General features: G+C 36.6%; 1 protein-coding gene across 2 annotated transcripts in view; it reads left to right on the top strand.

Moving 5' to 3' along the window:
• The window catches only part of LOC117431308 (BTB/POZ domain-containing protein KCTD16-like), a 44,246-nt gene extending 37,378 nt beyond the window's left edge, over window positions 1–6,868 (top strand). The window contains exons 2-3 of one of the 2 annotated variants that reach the window (XR_004548662.3): window positions 1,934–2,020; window positions 3,512–3,648. Coding sequence is in view for 1 of the 2 variants with exons in the window: in XM_034052109.3 (XP_033908000.1) it covers window positions 3,512–3,963 (452 nt within the window). In the remaining variant the exon portion in view is untranslated. Of the gene's footprint in view, window positions 1–1,933; window positions 2,021–3,511 lie in introns of both variants that reach the window. The other variant, XM_034052109.3, reaches the window with a different exon arrangement.
• Window positions 6,869–15,116: the final 8,248 nt, after the last annotated feature.

Genomic DNA, 15,116 nt, shown 5'->3' on the forward strand with positions numbered 1-15,116 from the left:
GATATGCACAAAGTGATTTGCAGACTCAAAACCTGCATAATGCGGCTTATGTATAGAATGGTGTTCATCATTAATCTATTAAAATGGAATTGGGCGGGATCTAGATGCTAAGCGGGCACAAACATTATAATGTGATGTAACAATTTTGCATTGCACTTAGGCAATTGCTGACCCTCCAAAAACTTTTCACCTCCTCTTACAAGGTGCAAACCATTGTAGAAGCGAGTGACTAAGAGATGTATAAAAGCACACACCTGCAGAGACCTGTCATTGGCTTCAGGATGGCTGCTGTAGTACACTTCCTGATGCGGTGACACCTGGCTCTTGTTGAGGAGAGGCAGGAACACGTTAGGAGGAGAAGGGCAAGATGAAGAAGACCCTGCATATTCAATCCCAGGGTCACGTTGTTTGGGATGCCAGAGGATGTGGAACTAAAGTGTTATCGTCTCACTCCGCAGGTCATCCTAGACTTGATAGCTGAATCTAGGGACCGCTATCCCAGCACATGTGAAAGTGCTGTGTTCTCTGCACTACGGTTCCTTTCAGACCACAGTTGGAATGTCTGGAGGGATAGCCCAGTCCACCTTTTCCAGAGTGCTAGGCAAATTTCTGGATGTCATGCTGAAAAGGGCAGGCCAATACATATAATGTCCTAAGGATACTAGCATAACTGATGTAGGTTGAGGCTCTAAGGACTATCACCTCCTTCATCAGAAAACTTTTCTTTTGTTACCGTGTGCCAAGAGAACTTTTCTGCCCATCCTCTGACATATTTTGTTTTTTGGTTTGTATTTTCATGCTCCACAAATGTCATACAGCGCTTACTGCTAAATAGACCGATGCGCTCATTGAGACCCTCATTATCATAATTGCTGATCATTATTTGTTCGTGTTGAGTAATTTGCATTGTTCTTAAGCTTACATAGAGCATGGTGAAAAATAATTGCTGTGTGTGAGACTGCATGCTGCATGCTGCTCTTTATATCACTTTATATTAGTGTTTGATTGTGTTAAGTGCCTGATAACATTTCCAACGAGTGATAGCTTCACAGCTTCATTTTCTATTGCAGTAAGTGACGCGAGAACATTCTCAGGTGATACAGCTATGATCACCACAGAGCAAGCTCGCTGTAATAGATATGCAAACTGCTCTGTTGGATAATGAACTCATCAGTTGCAGGGTGATGTGTGTTTAATATAAAATAAAAGTTGTGCATGATATTGTGCAAGTGGAGTTATGTGATACAGAGAAACAGGGTACTATGGACATTAATGATCATATGGCTCTCTTTTGAGTCAGGGACCTGGCTACATTTCAATGCACATAAGATCCCCACCACCACCTTTGATTATTTCTGTTATAGGATTGATTACAGAAAAAAAGAGATGAGTGCCAGGAAGAGAATAAAAACTGGCCTAAAGCAAACAGTAGAAGACAACGGGAAGTAGGTCTTGTTCAGAAATAGATCCCACTATAAAAGGATTTTGGTTTGTATTTCTGCACGTTAATTTCAACATCAGGAAGAAGACATGTGTAAAAACAATTCTTGTGCTTTGAAGGCAAAAGCTTCATAACAATGATGTTACATCCGAGAGATTAGTCTTGTTGAAAGGACTTTAAAATGTAGTACTTTCATATATATGAACACACCTCTGCAAATAGTTTAATTTTAAATACTGTAATGCCTATATTACGGATAACCTTGTAAAAATGTATCTAAAGCATTTAAAGCAATGCACACAGTGCCACTCGGTGACTAAATGTTGCAAGTGTAGCAAGGTAAAAAAATCCAAACCTGAATTTTCTATATACCCTAGCAGTAATACAAAAAAGCAGGAAGAAACATTGCATGTCATGCTCTATCTGTAGAACACTCCCTGTAAATAAAATGTAAAGCCCTTTTTTCTTGCACTTATTTTTCAATGTTTATAGAGAAGACAAGTCGCCACGTAGCTGTAAATAAGTGAACAGATGTGATTTCTACCCCATCCCTTTGGTGACTGAAGATTATTTCCAAAGGTATTTTCTCTCTTGCAATTATTTATTTAGCTGCCAGTAAACACTGCCACAAAATCAGTTTGTTATCCAAGCAGGCTATTGCAAACAATATTTGATAAAAAACAAAACAACAACAAGAAAAAAACAGAATTAGCACTCCTTTAAACAAGAAATTAAGACATGCTTAATTTGCCTTGATTAATTGCGTCGTCAGTTGTCTTTTTTTTTTCTTAGCTGTTGCTTTTAATTTTTCACATGAGACTAACCTGAGACCTGAGGTTTCAGTGGAGGGGGAAAGACCCCACAGTAATTCTTAATGACACTATCGTAAAATATCCCACATATTGCGCTTATGGTATAGCAGAAGGTTATAAATGATGTATACTGTTTGTGTGCTGTGTAGAGTATCTACAATAGGTTGCTAGACATAAAATAGAAATGCAGGTGTGAACAGCAGGTGCCTACAGTATGAAGATGTTGATCCCAGAGAGTACAATGGGAATCACAGTTACAAATTCACTGTGTGTCACAATTCCATTCTGCATGGCTACTGTACTGTACTGGTGTTCTGAGATTGCTGAAGTTTATAGCCACTCTTGAAACAGGCCTTTCCGATCCTATAAACCTAAAATCAATCAGGCATGTATCAAAATAATACGGTAGTCTTTTCTTGAATCCTGTTGAATGAACGCACTAAAAAAATAAATAATGTTAATTAAAAAAAACCAAAAAACAACTTTTGCAGTAACCCCATCAAGTAATAATTCTGAGGTCTTTTCACACTGTTCTTTTGGTTTTAAATGGCTTTAGTTTCTATGTACATCCTAGAACACCCTGCTTTGCGTTTGCCAGCTCCTTTATTGACAAGCGCATTTAAAGTGTGTTGCGTGTACTGAAAAAGAAAACGAACAAGGTTACAGGATACTGCAGTTTTAATATCTGATACCTCTCCACTGAGATCCCTCATCTTACCTTTATAGTAGCTTGTGGGAGAAAGCTTGAGATGATCATTATGTTTATATACAGTTGTGTGCATTTTATTTAACACAAATGAGCATGCTGTTATATGCTGTCGGATCTAAGTATATTAAAGTGGGATACTCACTGGGATTTTCAATGACAAGAACACACTCAAGAGACTCATATTCGTTGTTAGACATTTCATTTTTTTTATTGTTTTCTAATTCAGTGGCTACAATTAGACCTGCAGCTGTTAATACCAGTTGAAAGGAGCTTAATATGAGCACGACTGTACAAATGTTGGTAAGACTGTATATTGTGGTGTCATTTATACAGTGTATTAACAAGATTATTTATAATAAGTTATTAATCACAGCTGACCCTGCCTATTTTGAAATAAGATCCTCTTCCACTGTAGATCAGGTGGTGATCTGAGTTCTTTCCTTATCTTAAACCATTAGAGACAGGGTCATCTGTACGTATTGACTTGCAGGTAAGTGTGGTACTGAGAAGAAATGCAAAACTCATTTCTGCCTTGTTCTTCTCTTTCAGGTGGTCCTTCCCAGTGGACGCCCCCTCACTGTGATTGCTGCTGCACAACCAACAAGGTAGACCATGAAGGGGAGAGTGGGACGTCCTTCAACGAACTCTCCACCTCCAGCTCCGAGAGCCAATCCGAGGCAAGCTCTCCGCAGGAAACAGTCATCTGCGGGCCGGTAAGCCGCCAGCCCAACATCCAGACTCTCGACCGGCCCCTAAAGAAAGGCCCCGTGCAGCAGCTCCAGCAGTCCGAGCTGCGCCGGAAGAGCGACCTGCTGAGGACTCTGACCAGCAGCTCCCGCGAATCCAACATTGGCAAAAAGAAACCCGCCAAGGAAAAGCTGACCATGGAGGAAGAGCTGGAGAAATGCATTGAGGATTTCCACAAAATCAAAATTCCAGACAGATTCCCGGAGAGAAAATACATGTGGCAATCTGACCTCCTTAGGAAATACCGTCTTTGAAACAAATAATAATAATAAAAATAATTTAAAAAAATATATATATACCTGTATATTAAAATAAAAAGAGCATACAGTATATAAGTATATGTATACATGCTACTGCCTCAGACACTGTTATATTCTTAGTAACATTTCTCTGTGGATAGGAAATGCTTGAATAGAAACTGTATTGTTCACCTTGAAATTACACTCACAGGGTATCTTCCACATGAAAGCACACATGTCTGGCTTTCATTTATCAGCTTTCTTTAATACAAGTACGTATAACACTAAAGGGCACAGTGTATGTGTGTGAGTTTACCTGAGGCTTCCATATCCCCTCCCTTTATTGCTAATTTATAACTTCATGGGGTTTTATACACCCCCTCTCCCTCCTCTTTTACTGCATGCCAATAGTGCAAAGAAATAATTGACTGTTCGGATGCCACAGTGGTCTGTGATAAATGTACATCCTCTATAAATAATTCATCTTGTCCCAACCATGCACTTTCTAAAAATATCAGCTGCTTATGTGAAATTGCTGGCTGCTTCATATTCACTATTTTTGTAGAATGATGAAGAGTGGTTTGTAACACTGAAAATGTATGTCATTTGTGTATTTCCTCTCGGGCCTGGGGAAAACCTCATTTAGACCTTGCAAACGAGCCATGTGAACGAGCCTCTGTCACTTTCCTTTCAAATGTTTCAAAATCATAAACCAGCTGTGCTGTCCATGTCATATTATACAGTTGTGTCCATGAGTGTTGACACCATGTGGTTTGAGACAGTCAGCGAATCCTGTAGCTGCCTGAAGGCACTGTGACAAGTGAATGAAAAAGTGATTCACTTAGAATGACATCATAACAACACATAATAGTTTTGTACCATATGTCCAAAATAAAAATGAACAATAATACATTTATTAAAGTCGGTTACACTTTACTTTGTATTTTATTCTTAACAATTATGTCAAGCATGTGTTATAGAAGAGCTATTATCTTTAATAATTAATACAATGCTTCAAGATTGTAAAAAAACACTTATAACGGATACCTAAACTAAATTGTGACCTAAAAGGTTTTGTTTTTTGTTTTTTTTTGTAAGTACTGACATTCATTAATCTTTATTAAAATTTGGTATGACCACATTTCCACTGTTATAAACAGTTTCAACAGCTCAATATCCTGGGCTATGAGCCAATCTTGATGCTTCCACCCCAGTTTTAAAAACACTGAATCCAAAATCAACTGTTATTGCAGACAACATATAGGGATAATATTCACCCATAACTATAAAACACTGAAGGATAGACTACAAAAAAAAAATAATAATGTGAATAATCCTTGACGAGCATCATTGAGAAAGACTTCTTGGGGATCAATATAAAACTGAATGGGATGTCGATACTTATGGGCACACCTTGTATAAGAGTTTATGACCAAATGAAAACAACCCCCAGCTGAAAATCCTACAGATACTGTATGAAAAGCTTGCTGGCTAGAGCTCTGGGAGGCAGTGAAGAAGGGCTTACGATTGACTCTCCAGCTATCCATTGCAAGAGGACATCTCTCTGATCACAGACCTAGTACAAATGTGACGAGGCTGGGTATGACAGAGACCACACCATCCTCATAAAACGAAGCTCTTTTAAAACTGCATACACGCATACGCCTGCCAGGGCTTAGGCAGGACTTTAGCGTCAAATTGAAAATACTGTAATCCATATGGGTTAGCTTTAGACCCAGCTAGAGCGAAAGTTTATTCTTCCTCTACAGAAGGATGAAAGCACTTTAATACGCTGCTTATAGACATCCCTAGGAGTGAGGTCAAGAGATAGTTGAGCTCAATTATAGTGGCCACAAGTGCGGCGTTTCTGAATTGGTGAATGGTGTTAACATGCTTGAACTTGTGTGTTCCCTCCTCATTTCCCTATCTGGTCTGCACATCAAAAAACTAAAAAAGTGAAATGCTGAAGTGAATTCTCGAATTCTGAAAGGGAGCGCTTTATTTGTGTCACAGATGTATACAAATTACTTAAGGTGAACGTATGTAACTGACAGAGGCTTTGCATTAACCTGTGAATCATTTGATTCCTTTTTTTTTTTTTTCTTCAAACTGGTTCACGGAAACAGAACAGCATACTAAAGGGAAACAAGAAAAACAGGCCTAATCATAATGTATTGGAAATCTTTAAGATGAGATTTAGCTCATGCTTAAGACTTACGGCTGTTTCTTGTTTCATAAAACTGCTGGAGCCTCAACAGCTGCAGCCCCTCCAAACAGATACAAGGCCTCCCTTTCAAACAAACGCTACTGTGTTTAAGTTTGAATACGTCCTGTTAAAATTATAAACCATAAAACCAACTGCAGCAAAACAGTATAAAGAATTGCACAAATTGCATTAAACTTTTGCCAGCACTAAAACTGGTCACTTGATTCCATTTGATTCATTTTAGTTACCCACACCTTGTGTGGGTAAGATGTTAGCACAGTGTAGTTAATACATTCTTCAGATTATCCGTCCGTTTCTGTGATGCTGTATAAAAAGTTAAGCACAAAATGTGGATTGTGTCAGCTAATGTTTCTGTACAATGTATCCTTTTGTTGGGGTAAAGGCTGTACTACATCAGTGGGAATGTCTTTAGAAACAATCATAGGAGCTTTCCAAATGTCTTATAATAAAGTTTTTATCGTAATACAAAAACATGTGCTTTTGAGAAATGTGTTTATGCCATATTAAATATAATGACTTTATTAACTTTATTAACTTTATTAACTTTATTAACTATCCAATAACATGAATGTTATCAGGCTGTTTTGTAATTACTGTAAAAATACAGCCAAGGTTTCTATAGTTTGTCTTACAGTCTAGCTATGCCATAACACAAATCAGCAGTAGTCGCTGGAAGGGTAATCTTTCTTCTCTAAATAACAGAGCGCTGTTTAAGACAAGCTTTCTCAATTCTTCTCCCTGCCCCGGTGTCTCTATTACCTTGCAGTTAGGCTGGTTAGAGCATTCTTTTTTTGTCCCTGGTGGCGTATCAAGCAGCATTTGCTTATTAAAAAAAAAAAGAACAAGTATATTTGCTGCCCCTGTTTCAAGGAGACTTTGTTCAGAGACGTGCCACACAATGGATTGTGCAATGGGATAAGCCCTTACACTGCGATTAAAAAGAAATCCTTCCATATAATTGACATTTCTTAGCTGCAACATATCACGCTATTAATATGACAGGTTGGAATCACATAGTACTATGGATAAAATGCATTTAGAAAATTGGAATAAAGCAGACTGTTCATGTGTAAAGCTCCAGAAGATGCAAACCAATGTTTTTTTTTTTTTAATGAAAGAATATAATTGAGATAATACACCAGTAAAGCAGGATACAAAGCCTATAGATTTGCATACTTCAGCATGAAACCCGTTGCTGGCATTGAAGAAAATCCGTAGTTTGGTTATGGATTTAGTTTCGCTAAGGATTTTATCTTTAAAGCTGTGAATCCGGAATTAAATTAGAATTACAATCAATTGCACTTTTGGGGTAATAACGCTATTTCAAACAGCAATGCTGGAATTTAAAATGTTTTTCACATCTGTTAAAATCCTTGAAGAGTGTTGGCAATGATATACCAACAAAGATAAACAATGCACACATATGTATGTATAACATGTTTCAATGTGAATGATGGTGTACTGAACCCAGACAAATCAAATTCAAAGCAAATGTATTTATTTAACCAGGATATAACCCTTGGTATATACATCTCATTTCAAAGGGGTCCTGGCAGGAGAAGGCAGAAAGAAACAACATTATAAAACCAATTGCAAAAGTAGGCAAATCATTCAAACAGGACCAAAAGCCCATATTAGATCTTAATTTAGGGATTTTAAAAATACTAAACAGGTTAAGATCAGCTTATGATTTCATGGTTTTTTTTTTTTCTTTTTTTAATGTGATATACATTTATTCATTTATTTATTTATAATAATCAACATTTTAACACCATTAAACTGTATCAAAATGAATGGCCAGCATATACCTAATCCTTTGAACAATAAGTGTCAGATGTGATGTTAAAGGGGGACAAATCACTACATGTCACATCATTATTCATGAAGTTTTAATGCATACTCTAAAGCTTCCCGAAGGCATTGGTGTTTGATTTCTTGCCTTGCTTTGCATCAGTACATGTGAAAAACCAGCTAAGATATATTTCTTTTTAAATTCTGAACTCAGAGGTGGTTATTTAAACAGCACAGCATATGAATCCGCGGGAGTAAGTGTTCCGAAGGGCACTCTGACAGATTCCGTAGATCCTGATGAGCTCATTTATCAGTTTCCACGCTACATGGTGTTTCTATTCTCTGTCCTGTTCTTGATTAAAAAAAAAAAAAAAAAGGTCAAGGATCTGAAGTGTGTATGTGGGTTTTCTTTCACAAAAGAAAAATAAATGAATACAAGTTTTCCAACTAATCAATGGAATTAACTTGCCTACAGCAGGGAATATACAATTTCCTCGACCCAAAGCACTGGTCAATAATACATTATTTAGTTTAAAAAAAATATCACTAATACCCAATTCAGTGCTGTTATATATGGAAATGTTTAGTCATATATTATTACTGAGATTAACTGGCCTCATGGGGATTTTGTTGTTCCCTATATTTTAGTTATAATTCTCAATTAGCGCGGTAGATCAACAAAGGATTTAAAAACCGTTGCCTCGTATCTGCGCTCTCCAGATGGTTTTAACAGAACTGATTGATTAAACTGCTTTTTGATTTCAATTTCTCTCTCTCTCTCTATCCCTCTCTCTCTCTCTCTCTCTCTCTCTCTCTCTCTCTCTCTCTCTCACTTAGACACTCGTAAAAGAGAGAGTTTTAAAAAATGTATATTTATAAAAAAAACGTTGCCAAGAGTGCTGTGACTCATCATCTCATGGGAAGTTAGATGTTTCAGCTTTTCACAGAACCTTATTAAGACTAAGTTCTGTAGAATAGAGCTCAATACCAGGACTGCTGTGCATGCTGACTGGCGCTGCCTTGCTTGTCTGCTATCGACCACACTATGAACAATTAGTCATCTTCTTAGTCGTTTGCCAATCCTAAAGACACAGATGGTGATTGTTGATTTCTAGGATCCAGTGGAGTGGGTACAGAGGCTTCAACAAGCCGGACAGCCACAATCACATTTTAAAACTGAGATTAATCTTTGCAGTTCACATGTCAAACTTACAGTGCATACAGCTATCCGCTCTCAGCCTTATACTGCACAGCTGATCACAGATGTGCTAAGGTGGTTTAACTTCTTTGCCTAATATTGTGTACAGCTATGGCTATAGTTGTATAATGTTAACATTGCTTAAACTAAATAAATCCAAAGTAAAATAAATCGAAACAGCAGCAGCAGACTTTGCACCGATGCAAGCAGAGCAAAAGAGTGCCCTCAATATGTTCCAGTAAAGAGGCACTCATGTGACTGTTGAAGTCTATCCAGTGTTCGCATTGCTGAATCCACTCTGCACCCTCTGCCTCTGTATCAACCTCGGCCTCTATATCGACCTCAATATATTATTTATGCTGGATTCCATAATACTTATCACAGTCTGCTCTTAATAGAACTGACAGGAAAAACATTTCTTCTGGAGAAGCCTGGTGCCTCAGATCCCAGAGATGTGCAAAATGAATGTTGCTACAACCCTGTTCTAAAGAGCTGAGTCTCTAATTGCATGGAAGAAACAATCAACATGCTTCTTCCGTCTAATTACAGCCAGCACTAATTAAATCCACATCAACTCAGTATTGAAAATGCTGTCCTTGCATTTGCCTGGATACGCTCTCTCTTTTGTCCACTGCCACCAGTGACACATCTGCTGTTATTTCTCCCTTATATCTTAAAAGGCTTTGCACAGTTTCATTTTCAGCTGTAAAAACGTAACACCTGAGCTAAATAAGGACACTTTCTTCCTCATTAGACCACCGACGTGTCTTGTTTTTGAACAGTGATCTATATCCTATTGTAGTGCTTTGTGCCACTCTTTCCCCATGACTATTAATGTATAGTAATAGATTATTTTGTAATAAATAGATGAAAACAACCATCAACCTTTTCTCCATCATGCTGGTTCATTCAAACAAGCCCTGTCTAGGGATTGATCAGGTTGCCTCCCTGTCTTTAAACATCACCTCTACAGCAGTAGTTCACAGGAGATATGCAGGGGAGGCATATTCTAGAAGATGGGCTTTGGGCTGGTTCAGGTTCTTCAGTCTGTGCTGCGATTAAAGCAGGATTTTGTTTCAGGTGGAAGACATTCGCTCAATAAAGCATGCACTAGTTTTGAAAACTGATATTGGCTATGTTTACAATGACTTCTGGCACCCAGAATGGAATATTCTTTTTTCTCAAATGTTGATGTCATCATAGCATCATCATACTTGTCTAGATAATGAAAATGCACGTTCCAGAGAATAAAAAGCCCTTCTATGAGAGCATGCTACTAAAACATGAGAAGTATAAAAACAATACTATATCTCATCAGATATTCCCTATACATCAACCTGAAGTGATGCTCCTCACACCCTATTGATATTTTAAACTGACTTTTCATGAAATTACTTCTATATTATGTTTTAAAATGTGAACCTATAAAGTACTAGTAAGCATTTTCTAAAGTTGTTTCACATCACATCGCAATTTAATAGATCCTGATGTGTATTATTCTTAGCACCTTGACAGCCATCATAATACAACACTTAGCAAATGTTAATTCCTAGAACCTCGTATTCTATTGCATCTGACCTGGGTAAAGTCACAGACAGTGAAACATCTTTAATGATCAAACATGTACCAGTTTATAAAATGACAGGATTGAAACAGAATGCAATTCAAACTGGGATTACATGATGCCACTGTTTTATATATAGCTGCTTTTAAGAGGTACCTAAACAACAGGACTGTAAGAAAGTATGTTAGTATGTTGCCGCCCAAAAAACTCAGCAACTATCTTTATTAGAGTTTGGTTTGTTTTGTTATCTCTTCTCCTTCAAGGTCGCTATATTGACACCAGAATTCCAATGAAAACATAGAGAAGACCAAGAATGTTGGTTGTCTTTTTAAAACCTTCTTCCTGGTCTTTTATATTGTCTGGATCCAGAGCTCTGAAGAAACTGTCCGATTTCTGCTTCTGACTTAAATCACTTGTCATCAGGCAGAACCCTCCCAAACATGTCAACATTCACGTAGATCTTGTGTGACAGTTATTTACCATCTCAGTGAAGTGGATGATTTCCCACAGTACTCCTGCTCTTGAACTCAGGAAACGCAGAATCAAGCCTCTTGTTTAGCGTGCTTCCACGATAGTTTCACACGGATAATTGGTGCTTGCTGTTTTTCCCAGCTGAGAATATTCCTTGTAAATCACCATTCTTTCTAGGGATACTTTCACAGCCGCTATTGATTCAGAAAGCTTTAATGGGCCTGGACCTTGAAGCCGTCTATACAATTTATTTTGCATAAAAAGCTAATTAGAAACGTATTAGCCTGAGAAATGATAGTTAAAATATAACCGTTTTGATCCATGTAATATATGTCAACTACTTATTAAGATCCTGTAATAGTCTAAAAACGTGCGTGGGCCCCGTCATCTCTAACAGGCAGTTGTTGCCTATCTTACAGGATGTTTACTGTTGATTACTGTGTAGTATGACTAATTGAATTATCATTATAAAGTTTTACATACAGAAATAACTCTTACATTAGCAAAATATGAAAAGGATCAGCTTACACTGACTACCCCTTGTGGCCAGGAATATCACAAAATGACTTTTGTGTTTTTATGCAATTGAACCAGATCTAATTAAAAAGCGACCCTGTATACAATACAAATAAATGTACATATCCCTTTTATTAAATATACATCAATTAAACAGAATTCATCATGACACATTCTGCAGATATTTATATTAAAGCATTATGAAATAACAACTGTTAGTCACCAGCATATTTTTTTTTTAGTAGAAAAGAGATTATTGTTTTGATAGTCTGACAAGTGATGGAGATTTTCAGATATTGATTTGATTTTAAAATGTGATCTTACAGTATTTGTTTTATATGGGATTTTTTGAAAGTTATAAACTCATACAGTGCCACCTTTGATGGTTTTAAGTCCATTTATTTTGTATTTGTTTTCTGGGAGTATATATATTTCAGCATCTCATACACAAAACATAATCTGCTGTAAAAGTTGGAATTGATTGCTTTAAACAACCATATACCAACCCTATAGAGCTGGGACCTTAAGGTAACCAAATGTAATAATAATAATAATAATAATAATAATAATAATAATAATAATAATAATAACAACATATATTTTGCATACAGGCTAAGTGATCTTCTTTGCCATGGTTGATTATTAATGCTCTCTAGATTTTCACTTGAGGCTTTAGGGCATCCTGAAAAAAGAAAAAAAGCCTCTTTGAGTGCAGTCTGTGGAACCATACTGAATGGTTCAGTATCTGATAATAACCTGGGGATGGTCTGACATGAACTCATGGCTTATCCTGTGATCCTTACCATAAATCTGAAATTCCATTGGAAGCAAAAACACATTAAAGCATTCCTTACATTTTGAAAGGATGAAAGTGAGATTACACATTTCTAATGATTTATTTTTGATTTTGATTTATTTTCATGGGATCCTACAATGATTTGTTTTGTAAAGAATCATAAACGATTTTTTTCTTTACACTAGGATGGCCATTTCACTCCATCAATCTTCTTTCCATAGGCTTGCTGAAGCAATGCCATTGGTGTCATTCATGTACAATAATCATAAATCAAACCATTTTTTTCATGTCGTGCATCTAAGTATATAGGTCATTCAGTGAACTGAAACCAGAAACTTGGATTAGTTGAATTTCTCTATATTCATCTATAACTATTGCGTATCTGATATATATATATATATATATATATATATATATATATATATATATATATATATATATATATATATATATATATATATATATATACACATATATATATATATATATATATATATATATATATATATATATATATATATATATATATATAGTAAATATGGACTGGACAGGAGGCTTATAGTGGGAAACTATGGCCCCCATGGGAAGAACTATAGTTACCAATAGGGGACTATAATGCCCAAAGCGGCTGGAGGTAACTGTAGTTCTTCTCATGGGACCTTTGGTTTCCCACTATGAGCCAAGGTCAGCAGTCCATATTTGTTTTATGAATCAGTCAAGAAGGTAATGTTTTTGAAGTCTGTAGCTCATATTCATTAAAGGTCTTTTTGGCATACAACTGTCCGTCTGACATTCTCACTGCGGCATAGAATTCTTGGATTCGTTTGAATTTTAGGAAGTCAGAAAACACTGAAAGCTAATTTTTTATGATGATTTTAGTGTTTTCAGTATCTTTGTTTTGAAGGATATTTTGTAATTTATTTTCTGTTACATCACAAAATCATTGGTCAGGTCCAGATGCGGGTTTTGTCCGCCATTTTGCTTTGTTTTGTGAAGAGAGGAAGGGTGCTCAGCGTGCTGACGTAATTTGAGGGAGTTTGTGAAAAAACTATTGACTGTAAGCATATCTATTTTTGGCCATGTGATGAGGTTTTAACCACTCTATATATCAGGACTATCCAATGATTTTGCAAACCAGTAGCTCCAAACAAGATGAGCTTTGGGAGCACATTTTCAAATGGTAATACAGACTATATATTACAGTTATGATTTGCATCACCCTATAGAATTAACACATTTTGGTTTATAAAGTCTAATGAAGCCTGCTGAATAATGGTAGGTTAACATATTGAATTACATTCCTCTTTGTAGTTTTCCATATACTTAAAGCAAAACTGCCAAAAATTGAAAAATGTGACATGTTGAAATCTAATATGAAATACTGTACTACTATTATGGCTTCGGGTAGACTATTGTAATATCATGTTGCAGTTTCTTTGATTACGTGATGTTAAATAAAAAGCTCTAAATTATGTTTTTTTTTTAATTATGTCTCAATCCTAAAATTCGAGGTGATGCAAAACTTTTGGCCATAGCTGTAAGTAACCAAAAAGTAAGAGCAGTATGGTTCTGACAGAGGCTAGAGTATATCTCACCCCACACCAAGCAATTAAAATAAATCCCCACCAGCATAACCTTTCTCTCCCAGCTGCATAATTGATGCCCTTTTTTGGGCAGTAAAGTATATACAAGCCATTTAGCATTAAATTTGTTTTGGGGAATCTGCTTCACATTTCATAATTGCATATGGCTGGGTTCAGAAGTGTGGTTCAGAGTACAGTAGGTAATGCAAAAATAATCTATGATGAGTTCCCTAGTAGGTTACGATTTCCCTCACACATATCATTACGAAACAGCAGAATTACTTAGCAAACGGGTTGTGCGGGATGGAATCATTTCTGTATACAGCCTTCTTTAACAACACAGTGTAACTGGATGAAGATGGATGCTGGAAATGGCTAGTTTGGGAACTAGCTCTTGCAAATTGTATTTAATAAGAAAAGTCAACGATCTTGTCTACCTTAACCTAGTTTCATACTGAACTGAAAGAGCCCTGCTAGATGAGTGAGCATACCTACTGTACTGTAACAATACATTTTCTCCTCCCCAGCTCACATATTTAAATGTCTATAAAATACATAGCCCTGATTGATTGCGTGTTTACAATAGGAGTCATGACATGAGCAATGCAATACGCTTGTGTCAGTAGTGTGGTATTTGTCTTTGTAAGAGCCTCACATATGCACAGATAAGGAAGCTGGCTCTTTCCTCAGGCTAATTCATTCATGAAAAGACTTGATTTGCCGCATTAGATTAATCAATAGCACAGAGGATGTTAGGAAACCCAGATATTTTGTATAAAGTACTGCTGATTTAGTGCTCCTGTAGGTTAATCGTGGAAAGCACATGTATTGGTTTGCTCTCTTGAATAATGCAGCTCATACATGCATGAGACATCTGGAAATACCTGATAAACGTGTTCACAGAGAATTCCCAGTGAGTGCTGTGGGGCAGATCGCATATTCCAGGTGTCAAAATGAGGAAGCTACTTTTGTGCAAAAACAAATATCAGGATTGTTTAAAATGTGAAAGTGTTTTTATTGAA

Source organism: Acipenser ruthenus, chromosome 22 (genome assembly GCF_902713425.1).
Source record: "Acipenser ruthenus chromosome 22, fAciRut3.2 maternal haplotype, whole genome shotgun sequence".
Taxonomy (NCBI): Eukaryota; Metazoa; Chordata; class Actinopteri; order Acipenseriformes; family Acipenseridae; genus Acipenser; species Acipenser ruthenus.